We start from the raw sequence: 26,661 nt of genomic DNA on the forward strand, positions 1-26,661 counted from the left end.
CTTAATCGTTATTGCTATATTTGATATTTATATTATATGAAAATGTGAATGAGGTAAGTATTTTTACCATATTGAAATGAATGTGATTTTGAATACCCTATTAATGATTGTCGTGCTAGTCGATATAGTTGACATGTCATAGGAATTGGAAGTATTGGGATATTCCGACATTGAGTCGATGAGACACTATGTGTCGACTCATCGTTAAAGTTTCGGATTTGTTCCGATGAAGTACTTTGTGTACTATAATGTTAAAGTTCTGGATTTATTCCGATGAAACACTATGTGCTTATCCAGAGTGTGGGCTGGATCCGTGTATCCGTCGATGTCCGAAGTTATGTTAATAAGGGTAAATAAAGTAAAGGTTATTAAAGTCTTGATTGATATTGAATAATAGCAATAATGTGTTTGAATTACCATGTTTTAAAGTTGATTAAGCTATTGTTTATAGAAATACCACTGAGAGTATTCTCAGCAGACGGTTTGTTTCCGTCTTGCAGCTAGGTCTGAAAGTATAAAGACTCAAAGATACAAGCCGATCCCCAAACTCAAATTGGTGAAGTTTCTATCTTTTGGAAAATGGCATTGTACCTAGGATGTCTTTTGGTCATTTTGAAAGTATCTAAGTTGTTAAGTGATATTTTGGTATGTTTTGTAAATGTGACCAAAACCTTAAGTATGGTATGTTTTGATATGTTAGTGAAGAGTAATAAGAGGAAGTGTTGGTAAATATTGTAGAGAGAAGAAATGAAGATGTTATAAACTTAGTTATCAACATTTTATACTAAAACAGATTTGGATAGTAGCAGTAGTCCAACTTTGAAAATATACCAAAAATAGTATAAAGTGAATTAGATAATGAATAAAATTTTTAATTGAAGCTTAATGAATCTATTTTTATATGGAAGAAATAAAATAGGTAAAAGAGTTGTATTTTATGAGATATTTACGTTTTGGTGAAATAGGGTTAGAACAATTTCTGGATTCCCTGTTCTGACTTTAGAAATTCACCATAAATTATGTATTAAGAATTAAGACTCAAACTTTATTTTTATGGATTCCTTATTGAGTCTATTTTTAATTGAAACAAATGGAATAGTCATTGGATTTCTGTACAGGAAGAAATTTGATTCGTAGTGCACAAGGGTCAGAGTAGCTTAACCCTGAAACAGGGGAGACTTTTTTTAATAAACTGTACTAATTGGCCTGACCAAAAATTCTAGAAAAAAATTAGTAAGTAGATATATGAGTCTAGTTTCAGGCAAAATTTACGGAATTAGATTTAGAGTTTCGTAACTCGAGATATGATTTTTTTTAGCGACCGTGACGCAGATGGATAGTTTACTACGAAAACTGTTTAAGTGCTAAGATAAGTTTTGTAATGTCTCCTGCTCGACTCCGGCGACGGTCTCGGGTAGGGGGACGTTACATATGGTCTGGTAATTCTGCTAATTATTCTGATTTAAAGATTTTTGGGTGTCCTGCGTATGCTCATGTTGGTAATGGAAAATTAGAACCGAGATCCATTAAATGCGTTTTTCTTGGTTATAAAGTTGGTGTAAAAGGGTATAAGTTATGGTGTCCTGAAAATAGAAAAGTTGTGATTAGCAGAGATGTTGTTTTTGATGAAACTGCTATGCTACCTAACTTATCTCTTAAAGACTCTTCCAATAAAGAAAATCAAAAGCAGGTGGAGCATAAGATTAATACAAAGTCAACTCCTCAAGCCAGAACAAAAATTGAGAATAGAGTTGCTTCTTCACCACAATACTCTATCGCCAAAAACAGAACCAGAAGAGAAAATAAACCTCCAAAAAAGTATGTCGAGGCTGATCTAGTTGCTTATGCTTTAAATGTGGCTGAAGATATAGATGGGAATCAAGAGCCATCTAATTATTCTGAGGCGGTTAGCTATAAAGACTTAGAAAAGTGGATGTTTGCTATGCAAGAAGAGATGGAATCACTCCACAAAAACAGAACATGGGAACTTGTGAAACTTCCTAAAGGTAAAAAGGTTATTTGTTGTAAATGGGTGTTTAAAAAGAAAGAAGGGACTCCAAGAGTTGAAGAACCCAGATCCAAAGCAAGGCTTGTTACAAAGGGTTACAGTCAAATTCCAGGAGTGGACTTCACAGATGTGTTCTCCCCAGTTGTTAAGCATAGTTCGATTCGAGCTTTGCTTGGTATTGTGGCCATGCATGATTTGGAGCTTGAGCAGTTAGATGTAAAAATTTCATTTCTGCATGGAGAACTTGAGAAGGATATTTACATGCAACAACCAGAGGGTTTTATAGTCTCAGAAAAAGAGGACTATGTTTGCTTGCTGAAAAAGTCCCTTTATGATTTGAAACAGTCACCAAGACAGTGGTACAAGAGGTTTGATTCCTTTATGACTTCTCATGATTTCAAAAGAAGTAGTTTTGACAGTTGTGTTTACTTTAAGAAAAATAGTGATGGTTCTTTTGTGTATCTACTTTTTTATGTTGATGACATGTTGATAGCAACAAAAGATAAAAGAGAGATAAGAAAGGTCAAAACCCAACTAAGTAAAGAATTTGAGATGAAAGATTTAGGACCAGCAAAGAAGACACTTGGAATGGAGATTATCAGAAATAAAAAAATAAGTAAATTGTACCTAAATCAGAAGAGGTACACTGGGAAAGTTCTTTGCAGGTTCAATATGCAGAGTGCTAAGCCTGCTAGTACTCCTTTAGCAGCCAATTTCAGACTTTCATCGGTTTTGTCTCCACAATCAGATGATGAGATTGAGTACATGTCACATGTTCCATACTCTAGTGCAGTGGGATCTCTCATGTATGCTATAGTTTGTTCACGTCCAGATTTATTATATGTAGTCAGTGCAGTTAGCAGATACATGGCGAATCCTGGTAAAGAACACTGGAAAGTAGTTTAGTGAATTCTAAGATATTTACGAGGTTCTACTGATGTTTGCTTACAGTTTGGAAGAACTAGAGATGGAGTCATTGGGTACGTTGATGCTGATTTTGCTGGAGACCTTGATAAAAGAAGATCTCTCACAGGTTATGTCTTTACAATCAGAGGTTGTGCAATTAGTTGGAAAGCCACTTTGCAAACTACAGTCGCTTTGTCTACCACTGAAGCTAAGTACATGGCGATTACTGAGGCTTGTAAAGAAGCTATTTGGTTGAAGGGACTCTTTAGTGAACTCAATGAAGACCTTCAAATCAGCACAGTATTCTGTGACAATCAGAGTGCTATCTTTCTTACAAAAGATCAAATGTTTCATGAGAGAACAAAACACATTAATGCTCGGTATCATTTTGTTCTTGATATTATTACTCGTGGTGATATTGTTGTGAGCAAAATTAGTACTCATGAAAATCCTGCAGATATGATGACTAAGTCACTTCCTATAACCAAGTTTGAGCATTGCTTAGACTTGGTTTGTGTTCATTGTTAAAGTTAAACCCTTAAGGGGTTTTGTGGAAGAGGTGGAAAACTTGTTCGTTGAGAGTTTGCAATGAAGAACTTGTTCATTGAGAATTCGTGTCAAGGTGGATATTGTTAGAATTAAGTGACTTGAATCCTTATTTAAGTAAAATACAGTGGTAAAATAACATAAAAGAAGAATCCATATAGAATTACACTTCTTTTATTTTATTTTAGAATAAGGTTTTTTAAACCTTATTAAATTCTATCTATTTGATATTGATTAGAATAAGGTGTTTCAGTCTTACTAGAATATGGCTTTACAAGCCTATAAATAGACATAGTCTATTCCTCTTGTAAAGTATTCGAATTCGACATAGTGAATTTTCTTCTCATCTGCCCGTGGTTTTTTCCCAAAAGGGTTTCCACGTAAAAATCTGTGTGTTTTTTTTACAGATCTTAGTGATTGTTTTGCAAAAGTTAGAATTCTATTTATATATATATTTCAATCCTCATATACATAGCCAAGCAGCAGAAAAATGATATCTAACATAGTTTTAATGAAAGCCAAATTTCATGCATAAATAATTGAACTCCATAGTTTAATATCTTGAAATCAAATTTAATGTTATGCATGCTATATAAACCTAAAACCTAAGTCTCATGCCACAATTCAAAAAAACAATTCAGTCTCTAAATAATAGAAATTATAATAATGAGTCATAAAATAATTTTATAAAATAATTAACCGTGTTGAGACCTTCCGGATGCTAGTTCGCGCCCTAACCTTGCGGGTTATCTGAAAAGATGGAAGTTAAAGTGGAGCGAGCTTAAGAAGCTCAGTGTGAGTTCTATCACAAGAAAATCAGTGCAAACAATAGATGACGCATACAAAATAACAATTCTCAGAACAATCACACTAATATAGCGATTCAAAGTATCAATTCTTTAGATCAACACATCTATACAATAATATTTCAGAACTCACAGTTTATGTATGTACATACTTATGAATGGCGGTGCAGTTTCATTTTATCATAATAGATCCTACCCAACTCTGGTACACACCATAGTAGGAGTTCTCTAGAAATCCTCCCCCTTACACCACATTGTGGATGAAACCACTCATCATTGTGGATAAACACACTCATTGTTGTAGATAAACTACTCATAATAAAAATTGTGGATCAACCACTAGAGTTTTTTGATAAAAAGTTTTGCAAACAAGCTACCGATACGTTGTGGATAAACACTCATTGTTGTAGATAAACTGCTCGCACTTCTTCCATTTAATCATTCTACCCCATACAATACAATATGACATGCTTATAACATATCAATATGGTAGCAATAGTCATGCTTACAACAGATCAATGCGATTGCACAAAACATACTTATCATGTATTTGGTTTAACGGTATCAAAAGCCATGTTGAACATGCAATCAGTAATACAAAGGCATTAGGCATGTAGTATTCACATATAATGTATATAATAGTAATAATTCAATCACTCAAATCATAGATTTCAATTACACATATTATCAAGGATTCCATTGAGAGTAATAAAACTTTAAAAATAGTTCAGGGGCTATACAGGGACTAAACAGAACAAATCATAAATTTCTAGACAAAACTGTAAAACAGAGGTCACGCAACCATGTAAGATGCTAAAGGCCGTGTGGAAGAGTTACATGGTCGTGTGGTCAAGTTGTGTAACAGACCGTAACCATGTGGAAAAATGCTAAAGTAACCCTATAGTAGAGGGATGACCGTGTAGCAGGTTGTGTGGAAGGTTCTTGGTCGTTTAGATAGTTCAACTATGATTAAACTTAATCACTTGATAAATATTAAATTTAATTTAATATTAAATCTTATTAAAATAATAAAATATTTATCTACAAAATAAACATGAAATTAAAATGTAATATTAAGATAATCACTTTCATATTAAATTAATAAAATACTATGAAGATTATTATTAAATTTAATTTAATATTAAACTATTAAAATAATATTATTTTTGGAACGATTAATCTAAAATCAAATTCTCTAGTAGAGTCCCAGCAGGAGTGTAACTCTTCCACTACTCAACCACCGAAGACCAACAGCCATCGACCACCAGGACACCGTTATCACAGCCATCGGCATCGCCGTGTCTGGTGATGCAGGTGCAACACCCTTACGGCACCCCGAGCCGGTTCGACTGCTATCGGTTTGGTCCGAGTCAATGACAACCCGATCGGTTCGGTCTAGCCACTGGTTGGACCATTGGTTTGGTTTCACATACTGGGCTTGGTTCGACCAGTTTTTGAGTCTTGGTCTTGATTTTGGGCTCTCAGGATCAATTTACGATCTTAGGTCCAATTTTCAAGTTTAATTACCCATTGAGTCAATTTTTCTGACTTGAAAATTAATTTCCAAAAATATCATTATAATTTTAAGTAATTTTATTAATTTAATTTTACTTGGTCAAAATTAATTTTTTTTCAAAAATCACTTAGATTTTCCAAATTAATTTTTCAATAAAATTCTTTAATCAAATTATCTAGTTGAACAATTCTCACTACCACCTAATTTAATTCCACATTGAATAAATAGACTTAATTAACTTATTCCAAAATCGTAAAATTTTCTTTTGATTCAAATATAGTCTAATCGAGCTTTTGTTAAGCTAGCGGAGGGACCAATTGGACATATACAATTAGACTCTAGTAATTGTAATTATGTCTAGAAGTATTGTTCCAATAATTCGCAATTACTTAATCATGGAGTCAATCCACATTAAATACCATGATTAAAAACTCCTTATTGTATACTCTTTACGAAAATAATTTATCCAACTGTTTTATCCAATGACCTCGTTATATGTGTGTTACCTTCATATGATATTCTTGATTCCTTTGAGTTAAATTCTTTCATTCAATATAATCCTATTTTATCTCATTGTCACAATTATGTATTCTTAATGAATAATATGATCACTGTCAACAAATGACTGTGATAAATTGCTCGTTCGAGAACAAGCAACCTGTGGCTACGTTTCATATTTATCAATTCACATACTGCCAATGAGAGGATATTCTTAACTCTTTATTTGAGCTATGAATTCTACTGTTGCTAGTAAAGTCATGTCATACACAAGTCATGTACCCAACATACCGACTATGGGCTCGGACATCCTTAAAGCATAAGCCTCTACTTATATCAAAGCACATGAGTTGCATACGCATGGTCAGTGGCTAACTCAAGATTTAGGTAAATCACACTATAAAGGTCACAAGTGAGTTAATTTACAAACGAATTCAAAATTAATTCATCTTGGATCCAATCTAATGTATCACTCTACCAATGAATACATCTATGTCTTTACCTGTGGAGTCAACTGCTCCGATAGCCAAGACTAGCCATCACCCCAATTGGAATTGTAGACGACATAATAATCCTTCTTAGTATTTGAATCAATTGGTCACTTTGATTCTTTTACGAGATTAAAGACTCATTTAGATTATCTACTAAAGTAAGTTGTCTTTCTCGCAATGCAAATGTTCTTATAATGCCACTTATATTCAGTTTGAACTTAGACAATTAATGAGCTAATATTTGTTTGTCACAATTTCGCTATGTATGCAAAATATAAAAGACAGAAATACAAAAGACATAATAGTGAAATGTGAAATTAGCTTTATTTATTTGTTCAAATAAATAGAAAACAACTACATATTTACTACAATATGTAGCACATGATTGTGTGATGGCCGTGTAGTCCACTCATATGGTCCAAACGCCCATGTGGGTGATCATGTGTAACAGCTTGTTTTTCAATGGTTTCGGGACCACAAATCCAACAAGCAAGTCCGTAATACTTAGTATTTAAATTATGCAAGTGAATTATAAATTGAATTTAAATTTTAATTTGATGAATTTTAACTAAATGAATTAATGGTTAAGTATAAGTGGTTGTCCTAAAAGTCAAGTGGTTTCGAAAAATGAGGTATCGAGACCTTATTTCTATAAACCGAACTCAAATATTTACGGAGTTATTATTTAGGTATGTGAAGGTTTGGTTTAGAAATTTTATTGTTTGATTAGTAAATTAATTAAAAGGACTAAATCTTTAAAGTCGTAAAACTTAATTGCTATCGAATTATAATGATTAAAAGGTTTAATTAATATAAGAGGAAGGATTTAGATGGTAAATTTACCATTTTTATATAGTGGGACGGTTAGTGGATAAATTTTATGCATTTTATACATTAAATTTAAATGATTATAATAGAACATATAATAATAATAATATTAAAAAAATATAACAAATCATCATCATCTTTATTCATCTTCTTTGGAAATCAAATGCTCCATGGAAGAACATTTAAGCTTCGGTCAATTTTTTCTTTTGCATGATCAAGAATTGAATCGTACAGAGATTAATTGGGGAAAAGAGAAAGTTACGGATTAGTCTTTATGAGTCAAGCGAAATCATAATTTAGGTAAGTTTATAGTGTAATAATATGTATATGTGTATTTCTTTATGACTATATATATATTAATTGCTAGTTAATCATAATAAATGTGAAATTTCATTGTTTACTTGTAAATTATTAAATATTGTAATTAAGTACAAATGAAAAATGAATATTTGGTAGTGATAAATCTTGTGGTTGCACAATATTGAAATGAATATAACAGATTTATAGTATGTGTACAGAACTAAGAAGTGCCTCTGAATGGTTGATTTATTGATATTATGAATTTAGGTATAATGCTTGGTTGAACGTAGTAAACGATTAAGATACAATTGGCATGCCAATAGGATTAATACACGCGCTTGTACGGATTGCACTTTGGTGTCTCTGTTTGCACTTTGATGCCTCTGTATTTGCACTATAGTGCATTTGTTAGCATTTCAATGCTCTCTAGTGTATTTTGGGGGAAACCCAAGTATCCAAGTCAATTTGTTATAGTTCAACGGCCATGAAATTTTACATTTAAATGTTAAATTACTTTTTGAGGTGAATTTATGTATAATGATATGTTTGTGTATATATGTTTATGTATGGAAGCATGGATTGCTTTGGTTTGAGCCATTGTGTATATTGAATTATATGATTGAATATTTTGGTACTAATGATATATGATTTTGGAATTGGTTGTCAGGAATTTAATGATTTAAGTTTAATTAGTGATATAAGTTGTGGTAAGTTAAATTGAATTTTAATTATGGACTTACTTAGTTTCATTAGCTTACTTATTTTGTTTTGTTTTCTATAGTTAACGTTTTGAGGAACGGGTCGGACGGATCAACTTCAACGCTCACACTATCCAGACTCTTTTCGGTAGATTATGTTTTTGAGTAATTTTGGTTTGTGGCATGCATATAGAGTTTGATGTTGTTAAAGTTAGCATGCTAGTTGACTTATAATTAAGCTTGTATGGTTGTGAATTGATAAACTATGTTTCATGTTGATATTATTTTGGCATGGTAATGTTTGGTACACTTGTTATTAAACATTATTTTGGTTTGGTATCTTTTGATATGTTTGAAATATGAATGGCTAATTTGGTAGGTAACATTTGATAATGGATAGGTCTGTTTTGCCTTTGGTATGTAATTTTGGTAGTTGATATATTGGAGACATTGTTGTTAATGGTATAACATGTATGAGAAGATGAAAATGTAAGTGAATTACATATTATTTTTGCTTAAAAATTGTGGTGTCAATGAGGGCACCTTGGTTAGTCATTTAAATGCTTGAATAGGTGATATTATTGACTCTTATTTGATAGACGAATTTGGCTTGAAATGAACTTTTAAGGATGAGATTTTACCATTTTTGAGTTAGGTATCGATATTTTGGCTTCTAGTATCGATAATTGATCATATGAATAGTTTAAAACAAACAGAATTCCAAAATGGTATTGATTTTTATTTGAGTATTGATACTTTTTCATAAAATAACGATCCCATATAATAATTATCGATACCCTTATTTTACAAGAATTGAATTTTGGTATCGATTTTTCAGTAAGATGTCGATTTAGTATCAATACCAATTATGGATTTTCTATGTTGACTTCAAAACCTAAAAATTCTGTAATTCCATCCTATTATATGTTTGGATTTCACAATTAGACCGTCATAGAGTTCAAATTTAAATATGTTTATGTATATTTGATTTAAGTTATAAACAATTGAGTTTTTGTTTAGTAAAGTATTTATCAATTATTGAATTTTATCGTAGCATCTTTTTACTCAAGTCTAGCGACTGGGCTTGGTAAGGGGTGCTACACCATGTGGCCTAAACCTACACACGATTTGCCTCAATTCACTTGGTAAAGAAGACACACCTTTCCACATGTTTTCGACTGACATTCATCACGATAGATTTTGATTCGATTCTTCTAGATTCGGTCCTTCAACGTTTAATACACACAATTAACGATTAGTGTCAAGATTTGGCAAGATCATCAAGGATTTGGTAAGATCCAAAGAAATTGATTAATTTAATTGAAATATTAATATGAGATAATGATATTACGGTAATTTGAAATCTAATCATTGAAACGAATGCACTTACCGATCTTTGGAAAAGATAAGAAAACTATTTGATAACAATCTAAATATAATAGTAGAAAACAACAAATGGGGGAACAATTTGGTTGGGGAAAGAAAAATAATTAACAATAATAGGATGAAATTATGGTGTAAAGAAAAGAAAAAAGAAGAAAAAGAAATATGAAGAGCAAATTCTATTGTGATTTGAAAGGGGGCAATATGAAAATATAATTAAGAAAAGAACAAAAAAAGATGGTGGAATACTAATTCTATTGGAATTTTGAGGAAAGGAAATATATGAATTATAATTAGGAAAGAATTGGTTAAATTTGGTTTGTAAACCCTAGGGGTGGCACATGTAATTTACCCAAATTAGGAATAAGGGGGTGACTGTTATGGTTAAAATTAGGGGTTTGCCAAAAAAATTAGAAATAATGATGAAGAAAAGACTCAAACCTTGAACCTTTAAGGAGGTTACTAATGTTTAACCATTGAACTTGTGGCTCATTTCTTACTTATTTTAGACAGTTAATCATATATATGTTTTTGCGTGTTTTTGTCGAAAATTTACAAAATTATAAAAGGACAAAGGGTTTTGAACTTGAGACCCTAGGATAGATGCTCTAAATCTTTACCATTAAGCCTCAATCTCATTTCACGTTTAATTTTATTTCTTAACCGTATATATTTATTTTGGGGTGTGACTTTACCCTAGTTTGCTGAAAATAATAAAATGAGAGAAAGGGAGCTCAAACCTAGGATCTCTAGAGATATTTACATTACTTAACTGCTAGGCCAAATACTCAATTTTATTTAGATTCTTACAACATTTATTCTTAAAACGAGGCGTGACACTTGCTTGGGCTTGGAGCAAAATTGCACAAAATAAAACTAATGCAAAAGGAGGAATTTAAACTTGAGTTTCAAAGACAAATTCACTAACACTTAACCATTAAGCTAGTAACTTTCTTATTTAACACACATACAATGATAACCTTATAAATGAGGGTTGACCACTCTAGGTTTCACAAACCCTGATTCAACTAACCCTATTTTTGAGACGTGACACATCATTTATATATTGTCTCAATTTGGTCTTAATTCTAAAAATTAAAAAAATATATAAATATTTTCAATATATATTAAATTTCAATATATATATTTATAAAATAGCTAGATCTTGATTCTATTTTTATATATTTTTTAAGATTGTTTTTTTGAAAATTTTATATATTTTTGAAAATTTTAGAATTAGGACCAAATTCAAATAATATGTAAACATTGAAGGTTAATTTTTAAAAATAATGACTAAATTGCCACAATATATAAAAGTTCAAAGCTAAATTTATTATTATTTCAATTTTTAACTGTCACTCACCCTTCAATTAAACATTTAACAACACTTAAGGAAATTGACCAAAAAGAAAAATATGATTAATTGGGTGATCATTTTGAAAGTTTTTTAAATTAGGTGACAAAAGAAAACTTAAATGTAATTATGTAGTTTAATTCTTTTATAACTTCTTATGTTTTGGTATGACAATAATAAGACACATTGCGCTCTCATACAACTTCAAATATTGAAAACGATATATTTGTAAGAGGTAACCACAAATCCGAATATAAATTTTAAAAAAGACATGAATGGTAAAAAAAAAAAATCACCTTCCTTCACCAAATTACTCTTGTTTCAATAGATCACACAATATTGCCACATTTGCATTCAACTTGACCAGTTCCAACTGCAAAGCAATGGTTATCAATTAACCTCATAATTTCCTGTTTTTTCATAATCCACAATGCTAACCTCCTCAATTAATCCATTCTTCTAGCTCATTCAAGGGCATTAGTAGTCATTGCCATAACTTAACTCTCCATTAATCATTTTAACTTATGGTCTAATTTCACAGTCACTCCCTCATGTTTTACTCCAATTCCATTCTAGTCCATAGCCAAATTCTAAATTCAAAATTTTCCTCCAAGTTCATTATCTATTCAAAATTTATAATGTATAATGTATTACATTATTTATATATGATGCGATTTATATCACACAAAAACTATATATATAATAACATGTAAAATTTTAATAAATAAACAAATAAAATCATTAAATATTAAATTAAAATGAAATTTGACTGATTTTTATAATTATTTATTTAAAATTTATAAAAAAATCTTAATATTTTAATAAAAATATTAAAAAGAAAAATTGTGTCAGGTGATAGTTTTCTAACCACTTGAATGGTTAATGGGTTTGTTGATGGGAGCTGAGCCTCACCCTCGCTCTGCTGTTCACCTTCAACCCCAACACACCTTCCATCCCAAGTCCTAAAAAACCTAACCCCCCGAAGAGAAAAGAAAAAAAAGACTAGCCATGGATTCCAGCCAACCCCACCCCTCTAAGCCCTCTGCCTCCAAACTCCCCATCAAGCGTAAAGCCCCTCACCACCCCCAGTTCTTCACCCCAAAACTTGAATACCAACCCATCATTCTTCCTCCCCCCAAACCCAAACCCCAACCCCAAACCCCCCCTTTCAAATTCCAACGGATCTGGTCAGAGCCCGACGAGATCCGTTTCCTCCAAGCCCTTCTCCGATCCCATCCTCTCTCTTTCCCCAAAGACCTCCCACTTTTCTACTCCTCCTTTTCCCACTCCATGTCTCAACCTTATACCAAGTCCCAACTCTCCGAAAAGCTTAGGAGACTTAGGAAAAAATTCGGGGTCGTTTCCTCTAGGCTGGCTCGAGGCTTGAACCCTTCTTCTCTCTCTCTTCATGATCGAGCTCTGTTTGATCTTTCTAAAAGGCTTTGGAGCCCCGAGTTTGCTTCATCATCCCCTTTTGGTAAGAACAGTTCCGGGTTTAATGGCGTTGCTGGGAATGGTTTTGATGATTGTGACACAATTGATGATGACGGGGAAGTGAAGATTAACGGGGTTAGTTTGCATTATGATTTTGCCGCGGGAAGGGATGAGGTCACTAGTCGCGAGACAATTGATGGGGTGTTGGCGAAAGGCGTGTTGAATGCGTTCGATGAGTGTCTCAAGGAGGTTCGGATGATGTTCATGAAGCCGGGTGTGGTGTGCATGGATACAACGGAGAGGAAGTGGAAGGAGCAAAGGGTTTCTGAGTTTGACGTGTTGGGTAGGCGGCTGAGGCTGGTTATCGAGAATTCTTTGACTAGGCGATGAGTTTTTCTTCTAAAACTGGTCGAATAATTGAGATGATAAAAATCCAGCCCTTTGTAGATAAATTTTCAGGTTGGTTCATGTTTCGATGTTCTTCCATATTGGAGTGTTTTTTTTTTTTTAATAGAAGTCTGATTTTTTCTTTTACATGGTATACTTGTGAGCTTCAAATGTTCATGGAATCCCCTCGTCTTCAGTAGTTATTGTTGATAAAACTGGTGGTTATTGCTCATCAGTTGGGATGATAAACTTTTCTTGCTGTTGCTCATTATAGCAGATAAATTTTCAGGTTGGTTCAGGTTTCAATGTTCTTTCATATTGGAGTGTTTGTTGATAAAAAATCTGATATATTAATATTGTGAGCTTCTAATGTTAATGAAGTTTCTTTGAGTTCAAATGCTATTGTTATGAGGAATCTGAGAATGACTTATTAAATATTAAAAGGGATGAATAGATTGTTTGATAGCAACAACTAAAAGTTTAACTTGGATAATTGAAAATGTAATGTTTTATTGTGGAGATTTGCTAGAATGCTTTGAGTAGATTCTATTGGAGTTATGGAGCATTTTATGTTTAATAACCCAAGGTTCTTAGAGAGTAACATTGGATGGGTAATTGCAGAGTACTTTGTCAGTCTTAGTAGTTAGAGCAATTAGATAAGATCTTAATCATTTTAGGTTCATTTGTCCTGTGCATTATTCTTCGTTGGTTAGATAACATTTTGAGCAACACGTTGTGTTTTAGGAACAAAATTGAGTTTTGTTTGCTTCATCCGGCAACACAGTATTCTCGGCTTTGAAAAATGAATTTCAAACTGTTTAGAGAAGTCATCTTGCATCTTGCAGAAACTGATCAGTCTTTATATTTGCGTCTCACCTTTTCCACATTGTTATTTTGTTTGACTTAATTATATATCTCCACATTGTTACTTTTCTGTTCCTCAGTTTTCTTAACTTCTGAAATGATAACATCAATTTCAATTGGAATTGCATGTTGAAGTTGAAGATGCTTGCTTTTTTTCTTTTTGTGTGTGAGTGATGGTACATACACTGAACTCTCAATTATTTGAAGTGTTTTCTGGCACTGAAGTGAAATTTAAGAATCACAGTAGTTATAAATACTGTAGGATGAGGATTCTTAGTGCTGTTCCTATTTTTTCAAACAACCGTTTCAATTGCTCTGATCATGATGCATGTTATGTTTTAAAAGCCTCAATCTGATCATGCCAAATTTGAGCTTTAGGCCAAAATACTGGTATGGCATGTAATGTAGTGACTGATTTGAGCAATGAGATATGGTGCTTGAAGAACATGCAGGCACACATCATATTGCATCTTGGATGATGCATGAATGAAAGCATCAACCATTTTGCCCTGTCCACTGAGAAAATGAGATTAAGGACATGAATATTATCTTTTATTTAATAAATGTAAATTTGTAAATTATCATTACATTATTAGTAAAGTAATCAATGAATTAAACATGATAAAGTAACTTTTATGATATTTTAATCAATACCTTTTAATGCATGACAAATGTTGTAAAATAACTTCCTCTACAATCACCTTCCAAAAAATCACTTAGCAAAGTACAAAGTATTTAAATATAAAAAGAAAAAAATGTTAATAGAAAAGCTTATCGACGATGGGGCGAGCTTTACACAAAGCTTCCAAAGGGTGAAGCTTAGGCGTGATGGTCCCTTTACCTTCACTCATATCAATTTCCTTTCCCTCAATTCTTTCCCATTCAAAGCACTGAATCAATGATCCCAAAGTCAGCCCCACCATTCGTTGAGCTAGATTGGCCCCTGGACACGCCCTCCTCCCCAACCCAAACGGCAAGAGCTTCTGAGAATGCTCTATTTTCTCACTATTACCATCAAATCTCTCAGGCTTAAAGCTTGTTGGATCATCCCATACGTTCGGGTCTCGATGGATGGCCCATGCGTTCACCAACACGATTGTGCCACTTGGCACGTCATATCCTCCGATGCTGCAATCAGTGGATGGCATGTGTGGGACTAAAAGAGGCGCTGCAGGGTATAACCTAAGTGTCTCATATATTATACTTTGAAGGTAATGCAGTTTGAGAACATCTGATTCTTCAATCAGCTTTTCTTCACCAATTAAACTGTCTATTTCATCTCTAGCTTTCTTCAGCACTTGCGGGTGATTTAGCAAATTGGCCATTGCCCACTCCATTGTTACTGATGATGTATCAGTTCCTGCGAATAGGATCACCTGCACACCACACAGCAATATTCTTAATTTCATCATACTTACAAAAAAGTATTGATCAGAGTAGAAAGACTGAAACTAACCATTATGAACCCCTTGATAATTTCATCAGTGTAGTAAAGAGGATCAGATTCTTGCATGGAAAGGAGATGATCAATCATACTATTATTCTTCAGTTTATTGCTTCGATGGTCGTCAACCAACTTTTGCAAGAATCCATCCAATCTTTTTCCAAGCTTTTTCAGCTTTCCTTCAAACCCTAAACCAAACCAGTTCAACACAGGCAAGTAATCTGCTGGATTTCCCGTTCCACTGTTCTTAGCTACCTCCACCATAAGCTCCCTAAACTCCCTGGCTTCTTCTTCATTCGTCACTTCATCCCCGTAGTACCGTTTTCCCGCCAACATCCTCATTATGTTGTTAAACGTTAAGTCGGAAAGCATGGATTTCAGCTCCACTTTGACAAAGTCCTGACGCGAATCAGTCGACAGTCTTAGCATCAACCGCCTGGTTTCGTCTTTCCGAACGTTTACGGAGGCGTTTAGGCGACCCGAGGAGAAGATTTCGGTGGCACCAATTCGACGTAAGTTGCGCCAATGATCACCGTAAGACGAGGAGACAAGTGTGGTGTAATTGTAGCCTAAGTGCTTGGCGATGATTAACTTGGGTCGGTTTGCGAAGATGATATCATTCTTGATCAAACATTCCTCGGCTGCGGTGGAGGACGACACCACGACCATGAGCCGGGAACCGAGTTTGAGAGAGAAGATCGGACCATATTTTTGGGAGAAAGTGTGGTGCAAACGATGGATGGGTGGTTTTAGGAGGTGAAGGTGGCCAACAATGGGGAGTGAAGGTGGGCTCGGGGGGAGGTTTTTACGGTGTCTTCTTGATTGAAGAAACAAGTGCAAACAAATGAAAAATATAAAAGAAAGAAAGGAGTAGAGAGTTATTGATTCTTCCATTCTTTTTGGCTTAACTTTCGATGGTTTTTCTTTTTATTGAAACCTAAAATGTTTATATACAGGGGCTTACATATAAGTGTCGTCCAAGAAATTAACTCTAGTTTCCAAATTTGACCTACTTTTCAACGGGTCAAAAGTCAGATTTTTCAAATGCCCTAAAAGGTTTGATTTTTTGGGGTCATACCATGTTTTGCATTAGTAAAACATTAGTTATCTAGAGGGGGAAATTAGAAATTTTGTTGGGAAATCAAGATGAGTTTATAAAATTTATTAATTTTTTAAAAGGAGTAAAATTATGCCTTTTTTTCATTTAATCAAAAATTAAAAAAGAATAAATTGAATTTTGTAATTTTAGAGAGGGGTCAAGGCTTCTGCCTGCCCCTTTTGGTTATGCTTCGATTATGAATATAATGCATGTACTTTAATTTGATGAATTTTAGTCTTTTTACTTTTAAACTGGTCAATTTTAGACCTATACCTTTTTGTTTTTGAAATTTTAGTCTTGACCAAACTGTAATGATTAAATTTATTTGGTTAAATTCTACTATTAGTATTGTATTATTCGTAAAATTGTATATTTAGAGCTAGTTTAGCATTGATTTTGAAAAGTGTTTTTGAAAAGTTTGATTTAAAAGTATTTAGTATTGCTGACAAAAAAAATAACTTTTAAGAACTAAAATGTTCAATTTAATCATAATATAGTAAACTAAAAAAAGCATTTAAATAATATTTAAATTGATATATTAAAATATTTCAATAAAATATAAAAATAATTTATTGTAACTCATTATTAATATTTTATATCTGAAATACAAATTTTGAATATTTTTAAGTAATTAATATTAATAATTTGTAAAATTTAATTTGAACATATAAATTATATTTGACCTTAATAGCACTTTTGAAAAATAATGCTAAACACACCCTTAGTCCATGTTCTCTAACTCGATCATTCTTAATATCTATAGTCTTTAAAATTTGAAATTTTAGTATTAATGGAAGCGTTAGTCGTTAAATCTATTAACTACTTTTTGAGTGTAACTTATGAAATAATAAGCTAATATTACATTACACATGCGATAATATGTTGGCCACATTAATTTTTGAAAATAACATAACTTAATGAATTTTATAACTACCATTTACTTAAGATTAAAATTTTAAAATTCTAAAAATATAGGAATTGAGGATAACCAAATTAACATATAAGGACCAATTTGTTTTGTTATGGTATTCGTCATTACCAACCCGCTACTTGGTTATTCGATTATGACCGACCCGATCCCCTTTACTCTAATAATGATAGCCTGCATAGTTCGCTTACATGAGCTCGCACATGGTGGGTTCGTATCATTATGCAAGTAAACCCAAACTTAGAGAACACCTATTAATGTTAGAATAGAGTATGTGTTGGCATGCATGTAGACCTATCTAGGACGTCACAACCAAGAACCATGTCATATAAATAGGGAAATTAGTTTTCTTGAAAGAGACACACAAAAACAATCGACATGTATATTTTTTTTCAATAAAACTAAAATGTAATTTAAAATATAATTAAAGAGTTTTGTGGCAGTAGAATAGATAGAAAAGTAAAGCATGGAATGGAGAGTTGGGTAGGAAGGTGATTAAGTTAAAATTAATAGAAGAAATGTGGTCAAACATGCCTCTCCCTTAACCTCCTACATGCCGTACGTCATTCATTGCACTTCCTTGAAATAATTGAGTTCCTCCGCTCGACTCCGTCTCCATTTGCGCTTCTTCTTTTTCATGGTTGAAATCTTTAAATTCATCATTCAAATTAAACTCATCCACTTACCAAAATATTACATTCTTGTTAGGGATAGAAAGAAAATTCAAATTCAACGGGTTTTGACTCAACCCGATTTATTAGAGTCGGATTTTTTTAAAAAATTGGATTCGGGACGAGTTGAGTTAGATGAAATTAAAAAAAATATTTGAGTTGGGATTGAGTTTGAGGTAAATCTGTCCTAGCTCAAGATATTTATAAAAATACCCCTAATATGTACATTAATATATATATTAACATTTTTCTTTCAATAAATAAATATATAAATAAAAATAAATATACTAAATTTTAAGTTCAAACTAAAAAATAATAATCATATTTGCTTCAAAATAATTAAATTAAATTCGGGTCGGGTTTGGTCGAGATGAAGTCCAATCTTTTATTAAATTTTGAGTTTGAGTTTTTTCTTAAGAGTTGAGGTTGAGTCGAGGTCAGAATGGATCGGTCAAATCTTGAGTCGAGGTGAGCAAAAATTTGCCCCACCTTGTTACCATCCCTAATTCTTGTTTAAGTTATATATATATAACATCTTGTTTAAGTTTGAGTTGAATATAAGTGATGAATTAAAATAAAATAAATTAGCTTTTCAATTCTAGGAAATTTTTGTTATCATCTAATTTTAAAAATTATATTTTAGTCACTAATATTTTTAAAATTATTTTTTTGTTATTCGATCGTTGATCGTTAAATGGCTAATGGTGGCATTTTTTAGTTGGTATAGGAATAATTTTGATTTTTAGTTTTTATACTTTCTATCAATTTTACCTTTATAATGTATAAAATTCAAAAATAATTTTAAAATAGAAAATTCAATGTAAAACTATTTTTAAAAAATAAAAATGTAAATAATATATTATCAAAATTATAAAAATATAGGAACTATATAAAATTTTAAAAATTATACAATTTAAAAAAAATAACGAAGTTACAATAAAGTTATAAAAATATTAAAAAAATCTAAAATGAATTCTTTCAATGGATTGAAAAAGTAGAGTGACATTTACATTTCCATCCATCATCCTAGTTTTAAGGGCTATTTATTTTACACTTTTAAAATTTTAAAGTTTTATATATTTTATTTTATTTTTCTTGGTCTATTTAAAATCACTTAAATTAGATAATAAACAAACTAAGGCGTCAAGCTTAAAAAGCTTAGTAAATACATTCAAATTTCATATCTTACCTTATTCACAATAGTGTTGATTTTCGTACAAACATATGATTGAGTTTCAATAATGCCGACTTCATACTGAATTCATAATAGGACTCAACTCTCAAGTATAATTCATTACACATTTTCGTGCCACTTATTGAAATGACTTGCATAGTTACCACTTATTGCTCAATCAGTGAGTGTTTGACTTATACTATATTGCCTTAAATTTCATTTCCGATCTATACTTATGAGCTTAAGAGCTTATAATTCTAACTTTTTTTTTTTTTTAAATTATACATATCAAATTAACATATTATCATATCAACTTCATAACCTTTTGTAACTTAAATAAGATGAGATTTGGATATTCGATATTTCAATCGATTACACCACATGCATATATTGTACTAACTGTTTATCCAACCTAACACACCAAACATATAAGGGCTAAAGTTGCATCGAGGTGTTTTGCCATAAGGCATCATATCTCCATTCATAACATATCTTTATTAAAATCACGCGCACATTAATTTTTATGTCATGCCAATTATATCTTAATTGATCTACTAAGCTCAAAAGGGCAATTCTCGTATTAATCATTCAAATATTTACATGGTTCACATATAGCATAAATCATGCTTCATACATTTGATCACCACGTATCACAAATCACATATGGATGCTCCTTGAGAAATCTTTCTTTTCTTTATTACAATTTCACACATTCACTTATTTACTAGGCGACAGTATCAACGTTTCACATACTTTATTGTCAATTACCTCATATGTTTTCAAATATTAAAGAATCCAGTCACATTTACACTTTTATAACATATTCATCAAGAAAAATATTTTTCTCAACAATTAGTGTCATGTTCTATATGTTTAGTTCATTCATAATAAACATTTTTATTACCAACTCATATTTACAAAGTAGTTTAATATTACAGCTCTTCAAAACAGGGTTGTCTAGTCGTACATCAGTCATTAAATTATTTATATCTTAACTTGCAAAATTCGAAATTATAATTTTTTTATTATTTCTGAAATTAGATTCAATTATCTTCGTACCATAAAAGCTTGAAAATTTATATGAATGTACACTTGATAATATTTTCAGGCATAAGAAGAAAATTGTGAAAAAATTTTAAACACAAACCATGACTGCTGTCTCCAACCAACCTGTATGGCCTTAACTCATTTTCAACATTTAAGCCAATATCACTAATATTACCATTTTCTTTCTAATTATCATAACATGCCAACTTCCCATTCCAATACCAACTTAAATTTAACCATTTATTATACTAATTATTAAATCTAATAATAATATAATAATATTGAAAGAAAGTTAGCAAATCCAAGAGTACTTACCTCTTGGTTGTACTTAAGTTTAAAACTAAGCTTATTAACACCTTGAATCTTTCTAACCCGAAGTTATGGCTTATTGATCAAGTGTTCATTTATCTCAAAAATATCTCGAGTTCGAATTATTATTATAAAAAAAAAACACTATGAATCCTTTTGAACCCTAAGTTATGGCCTATTGATCAAGTATTCATATGCCCAAAAATATCTTGAGTTCAAATCATTGTAATAAAAAAAAAAAACATTTTAACTACCTTGGGAGCTCATCCTCTACGATTTCCCTTTTTCTCAACACTAAACATATAATAAAAATATTGTTACTCAAACTTTCATAAATTTCTCACAACAAAAATCTCAAATGACAAAGATGAGGAAGAAGGATACTTAATTTATTACCTTAATTAAAGCTTTCTCTCTTTAACCCATATTTTATCTCATTATACTATAGAAACCATAAGCTTCAATGGAGAGATTAAGGATGTAAACATGCTTAAAGGATACTTAATTTTTTACCTTAATTAAAGCTTTCTCTCTTTAACCCAAACTTTTTCTCACTATACTATAGGAACCCTAAACTTTAACGGAGAGATTGAGGATGTAAACATGCTTAGGAGGTGATTTTCTGAGCTGGGGCATAGCTAGTGATAGGTCTTGTCCCCCTCAACCAAACGGTATAATTTGCTTTTAAGCCTTCCAAAAAATAAACATTAAATCTAAGCATTTTAAGCGTTTAGTCAAATAGAAAATTTTGAATTTTGACCCTCTAAAAATAAATAATTTAATTTAAGTATTTTTTAACACAATAATTTTAACTTTGGCCCCAAAATTTTATAATTTTATCTCGATTCCCATAAAAAATTTTGTGTCGTCGCCCCTATTTCTAACTAATTTTAGTAATGAATCAAAGTTGAAAGTTATAAGGTTGATTTTGAGGGAAAATGCAAGAAAATGAAAAAGAGAGAACTCTCCCATTCAAAGTCAAAGTTGGTCAATGATTTAAGTTAACAGGCTTATTTTAGGAATGCTTCTCAAAAGCGTTTCTGGCAAAGAAAAAAAAACACATATTTAATGGAGAAGATGAAATTTTCAATTTATGAAAAATTACTTTTGGATCAATATTTAGTTTAGAAAAAGTATTTTTTTCCCTCAAAAAATAGCTTATTTAAGAATATTTTTGTCCCAACATACTTTTAAGAAATATTCTTAAATTGGCCCAAAATTAACTTACGTGATTCACATTTAATCACCATATTATAAATACATCCAAACATATAATATTTCTATCATAAATTTCACATACCAAAATGTCATTATATGAGAAATTCCCACTTTTGCGCCTTTTCTCTACCAACTATTCGTTCTCATCAAATGTAGCATTTTACATATCCAAACTCCATAAATCATAGTTGTACTCCCATATGATAAAAATTACATGGTAAAAATGAAAAATAACTACAATTTGATCCTTGTGCATTTCAATCTTTTCCAATTTGATCCCAAAATTATTTCTATCGTACTAATTCATGTTCCAAGTCATTCCCCTGCCAAATAATCATTTATAGCTCATATTTTCTCTAGTTTTTTTAAATTAGAGTTTAATCCTCGTACCTTTTAAATTTTCCGATTTAGTCATTTTTTTTCACATTTTCACATTCAAATTGTCTACCTTGATTTCCATTTTCAGAATCAAATTAATTCCTTCCAATTTCTCCCAATCTGACTCATTTTCTAATTTTCCTAAAAAAATCAGTGTACGATCTCAAAACAGTACCGAAAATTTTGGGTTAAAAAAAACAATAAGCAAAAATAAACGAACCATAAATGCTAAGATGAAGCTAATCCTTCAAATTACAAGCAGGAAATATATAATCTGATTTCAACCAATAACCGCTTTTGCCAAGCTATCAACTAAGCCATTAGCCTCTCTAAAAATCTCCAACCAATAAACAACCTCTAGCAGTTTCACGGATTTGTCCAAGCTCTTCAAATGATTTCCAAAGTCTCCATGGACAAGAATTCTCCTTATTACGCCAAGCAATCGCCATAGCCCTTAACTCAACTTTTACTAGGATTCTGACATTCAAGGGGGCAAGAAAATAGCCCCGACAGTTGTAATATTGTCATTGATTACTAAGGGTTTCATGGAGAAATCAGACAATTTGATAGCATTGTCAATGTTCTTCAATCCTTCTTTGAGTCTCATTGTTTCCTTCTTCAACCTCTCTTCCATGGAAGCCAAAGCCACTGCCACATCTACTAAGCACTCTAAGGAGAAGACAACATCATTTTCGTTTAAACCCATCTTCTTTGCTTAAATATCAGATGAATTCTTATGATGATGGGAATTCCTATTTCAAGTAGAGTTGAAAATTAAGTGATCCTATACCTGTAAGGATTTGGATATTGGTTTTCAAGCGTTATGATTAAAATAGTTCAACACTACCTAGAGATATTTAGAAGATATATAAAACAATTGTGGATATGAACAGTACTAACCTTTGATCATCAAAGCAATTACGGTCTGCTTCTAGTAGCCCCACTAAATTTAGCATACAGAGGACGAACACCACATATTGTAACAATCTTTGTAGAGCATCTGAACTGCAGACCTGCAAATGCTGTTATAATAGAAGAATAACCAGTATCTCTGGGTTCATCGTCATTCCAAATTTGCCAAACTCAACTGAAAATACAGCTGACAGCCACTGCCAAATTGGTTTGCCAATCAATCAAGAATCAGAATTCCTGATTAATACCTCACAATTTCAAAGCATAATATGGACCTTGAACAACTTGAAACCGGACTACTTATATAATGATAAAAAGGCATACAGATTTTGGCCTACACTTTAAATGCTTAGAAGTTCATAGAACAAAGAAAAAAAAACCAGAAGACAAGAAAAGCAGGCATTTTACATTCAACTAACAGTTGGTTTTAATCTTAAAAAGGAAAAGGAAAAAAATTCTATTTATGGAGGTGGATGTTGGTAAACAGATTGAACTTTAGATTCCAACAGAGAAACATATCTATCAAGAACTGAAATCACAGCTTCGAACTCAGTCACTTGCTGTTCTATTGCATCAATCTGTTGAACATATTCATCAAAGTTCCCACTCTTGTTCTTCAACTGTTCAACAAATACACTTAACCCAGAGGCCACATCCCCAAATCCTTTGTACTCTTGAGCCACTCTCAGATTCATCTTCTCCAATAGCTCCAAAACATTGTTAGTCCCCTGCACAAACAAAGGTTAAACAAAACCTGGATAGCCTTCAAAGGATTGAAAACTGGAGCGAGGTATCTGAATTATAATGAAGTATTTAGAGTTTTAGAGAGATTTGAAATGGGGATTTACGGAAACCTGGAGTTCTGATTTGACCATTGAAGAGAGGCTGGTGAAGAGATCGTTGAGCGACTCGGCAAGGTCGTCTTGGACTTCTGGCTCTTTGTCAGCCATGGCAGGCTTGGACTGGAACCAAGTAGTTTTTGCGTTAGGTTTCTCCAACGATGAGATTTAATATTAAGCAAGCATGTACAATGAATGGCCTTCTAAGGAAAACCTCAAAACAATATGGGCCTTCCGATGAGACAGCAACTCATCTCAACCATTGAAAACCAAGTAAAAATGTCGAAATGGGTTTATTATTTATTGTCAATATAACAATTCTTCTTTCTTTATTTCATACAAATCCAATAACCTAATTTTCCATCCTAACTAATTGCTATCATTTATGAAAGGCTAAATTATTAAAATAGTCATTTTATTTATTTTAAATTACATTTTAATTATTTACGTTTAAAATGTTATGTTTTAATTATTTACATTAACGTGTTGTAATATTTTAGTCACTGAGCCATTAATTGTCATTAATGGTGTAACGGTAAGCTTACATAACACGTTAAATCATCATTTAAAACAAAATTTTTAGGTTAAATTATATATATGGTCATCATATTTTTTCGTTTTGAGTAATTTTTTTTTATATTCTTTTGAACTTTCTTTGTTTTTCTTTATTTTCCATTCTCTTTGTTTCTCCTTCGCTTTTCCTCCTTTCTTCATCACTTTTAACTTAGTTTTTCTATGTTTTCTATTTGTTAAAACTAGTCCCTATATTTTTTTTATTTTTTAATAATTTAATTTTTTTCTTTTATTTCTTTATTTTCCTTTTCTTCTTCCCATCTAGTTTTAACAAATGGAAAATATAGAAAAACTACATTAAAAGAGATGGAGAAGGGAGGAAAACAGAGGAATAAGCAGAAGAGAATGAAAAATAAAGGAAAGATAAAAGAAAATTAAATTAAATTGTTCAAAACAAAAAAATATGAGACCAATTGTATAATTTAACCTTTTTTTTTTTTGAAATGATGATTTAACTTGCCATGTCAGCTTACCGTTACACCGTTAACGAAAATTAACGACTTAATGACTAAAATGTTACAACATGTTAACGTCAGTGACTAAAACATAACATTTCAAACAATGTGACTAAAATGTAACTTTGAGGTAAACAAAAGCGACTATTTTGATAATTTATCCGAAATGTTAATATTTTATGTAATGCCCCAATTAGTTTATTGTTGTTTTTCTAAAATTTAATATAAATGTGTATTTGCTTTAGTGGTTAAGTGTTTTGGGTGTGTGTATAAGGTCTTGGGTTCAAGTATCACATTTGAAAAATTTTGTTATTTTTGATCCAAGCCTTATTCCTTTTGGGTGGACTTATGTAGTATCGTTTGTAAACTCATATTAGAATGAGCTTGCTGATCCTTGTATGAGCATTGAGGCAGTTGAGAGTTAGTGGTCGGTTACTAGTGGAATAATGTGGGGGTTGAGATATTGTAGGCATTAATTTAAATTTTTATTTTAATTTCTCAATTTTTTCCCCTCTCTCTGGCGTTTTCTTCTCTGTTCCTCTATCAACTTCTTTTCTTTTCTTTTCTGATTTCGGTCTTATTTCTTTCCTTTGATTTTCAGTCCCTTCGCGTGCTTTGTAGGTAAGATTACGCTGTGGGTTGAGGGAGTTGTTGTGTAATACTTTAGTTTCTATGGGTGTTTTGGGCTGATTTGTTATACCGTTTTGATAGGTGTTTCTCAGAGAATTCGAGACCCTTCAGTTGTGTAGTGAATTTTTGAGGCTGCTATTGTCAATGGTAAGTTTTTGAATTGTTTAAGTATGAATTTCTGTTGTGATTTTGGGTTTGGTTGCGTTGTGCTTAAAGGGGGTCTCGTTTGGAATTGTGAACTCATTTTGATTGTGGACGTTTTGTGATAATTTTAGGTTTTATTCATTTCGGGGGTGTGATTGCTTTGAAAACGAACCAGGTATGTACTTTTAACACGAAAAATTGAGCTTCGGTGAAAGCCAAAATTGGAGTTTGTTAATGCCACACGGGCGTGTGGCCGACTATGTGGTTGATCGTGTGCTAGACACTGCCTTGTGAATGACACGATTGTGTGATGATGTGAGTGTGGCCGTTTGGGCCACACGGGCTAGGCCAGATGGGGCGTGTTTGTTTTGGGCCAGGCTGTGTGGGCCACACAGGCAAGGCCAACTTGCGCGTGTGGGCCAACACAGGCATGTGGGTGTGACTGACTGTTCTGTTTGAGTATATATATGTTATCTATATACGAACATGTTAAGCATGTTAATTCTGTATTCTATATCTGTGTTTGGGGTGGGTTTTACATATGTAGAGGAAGTAATCTGTACGGCAACCTTTCATCTATATTTTGGCAGCTTGACTGCATATTATTCTATCATGTGCTGCATCGACACTATATGGTGTGTTGGGATAGGTGGGTGTTTTTAACCCCACGTGGTGTGATTGGATGGTCAAAGATGATGTGTAGCAAATAGGGGTAGGATTCTGTATATCTGCTCTGCTTATCTGATTCTGTTATCTGTATCTGTCATGAACTTATTTCCTAATCTGTATCTGACTGTATGTGAAATTCTGTGTATGTTACA

At 32.1% G+C, this 26,661-nt stretch overlaps 3 protein-coding genes across 6 annotated transcripts; 1 reads left to right on the forward strand and 2 right to left on the reverse strand.

The window, feature by feature from the left end:
* The first annotated feature begins 12,184 nt into the window (after window positions 1-12,184).
* On the forward strand, window positions 12,185-13,552 carry LOC108476763 (probable transcription factor At5g28040). The gene has a single exon (XM_017779080.2). The coding sequence runs from the start codon at window positions 12,343-12,345 to the stop codon at window positions 13,156-13,158; it is 816 nt and encodes a 271-aa protein (XP_017634569.1). The 5' UTR covers window positions 12,185-12,342; the 3' UTR covers window positions 13,159-13,552.
* A 997-nt stretch (window positions 13,553-14,549) lies between these two features.
* LOC108476762 (cytochrome P450 81D1-like) lies at window positions 14,550-16,396 on the reverse strand. Its single transcript, XM_017779079.2, has 2 exons — window positions 15,476-16,396; window positions 14,550-15,395 (listed from the first exon to the last, which is right to left on the reverse strand). Exons 1-2 carry the CDS (start codon window positions 16,355-16,357, stop codon window positions 14,778-14,780), a joined length of 1,500 nt encoding a protein of 499 aa, XP_017634568.1. The 5' UTR covers window positions 16,358-16,396; the 3' UTR covers window positions 14,550-14,777.
* A 6,072-nt stretch (window positions 16,397-22,468) lies between these two features.
* Window positions 22,469-24,297, reverse strand: LOC108476897 (biogenesis of lysosome-related organelles complex 1 subunit 2). 4 transcript variants are annotated; one of them, XM_053022491.1, is made up of 3 exons: window positions 24,048-24,297; window positions 23,188-23,927; window positions 22,469-22,956 (listed from the first exon to the last, which is right to left on the reverse strand). In XM_053022491.1, exons 1-2 carry the CDS (start codon window positions 24,147-24,149, stop codon window positions 23,661-23,663), a joined length of 369 nt encoding a protein of 122 aa, XP_052878451.1. In that variant the 5' UTR covers window positions 24,150-24,297; the 3' UTR covers window positions 22,469-22,956; window positions 23,188-23,660. The 4 variants fall into 4 exon arrangements, with proteins under 4 accessions (XP_052878451.1, XP_052878450.1, XP_052878452.1 ...); XM_053022490.1 differs by having other exon boundaries at window positions 22,469-23,077; XM_053022492.1 differs by having other exon boundaries at window positions 24,054-24,242.
* Window positions 24,298-26,661: the final 2,364 nt, after the last annotated feature.

Source organism: Gossypium arboreum, chromosome 12 (genome assembly GCF_025698485.1).
Source record: "Gossypium arboreum isolate Shixiya-1 chromosome 12, ASM2569848v2, whole genome shotgun sequence".
Taxonomy (NCBI): domain Eukaryota; kingdom Viridiplantae; phylum Streptophyta; class Magnoliopsida; order Malvales; family Malvaceae; genus Gossypium; species Gossypium arboreum.

What these genes read in the sequence shown, in the direction of transcription:
- LOC108476763 (XM_017779080.2), top strand. Translation starts at nt 12,343, where the DNA reads ATGGATTCCAGCCAACCCCACCCCTCTAAGCCCTCTGCCTCCAAACTC.
- LOC108476762 (XM_017779079.2), bottom strand. Translation starts at nt 16,357, where the DNA reads ATGGAAGAATCAATAACTCTCTACTCCTTTCTTTCTTTTATATTTTTC. An exon ending in TTATCAAGGGGTTCATAATG is followed by an intron (nt 15,396 to 15,475) that starts GTTAGTTTCAGT and finishes TGTGGTGTGCAG; the next exon opens with GTGATCCTATTCGCAGGAAC.
- LOC108476897 (XM_053022491.1), bottom strand. Translation starts at nt 24,149, where the DNA reads ATGGCTGACAAAGAGCCAGAAGTCCAAGACGACCTTGCCGAGTCGCTC. An exon ending in AATCAGAACTCCAGGTTTCC is followed by an intron (nt 23,928 to 24,047) that starts GTAAATCCCCAT and finishes TTGTTTGTGCAG; the next exon opens with GGGACTAACAATGTTTTGGA.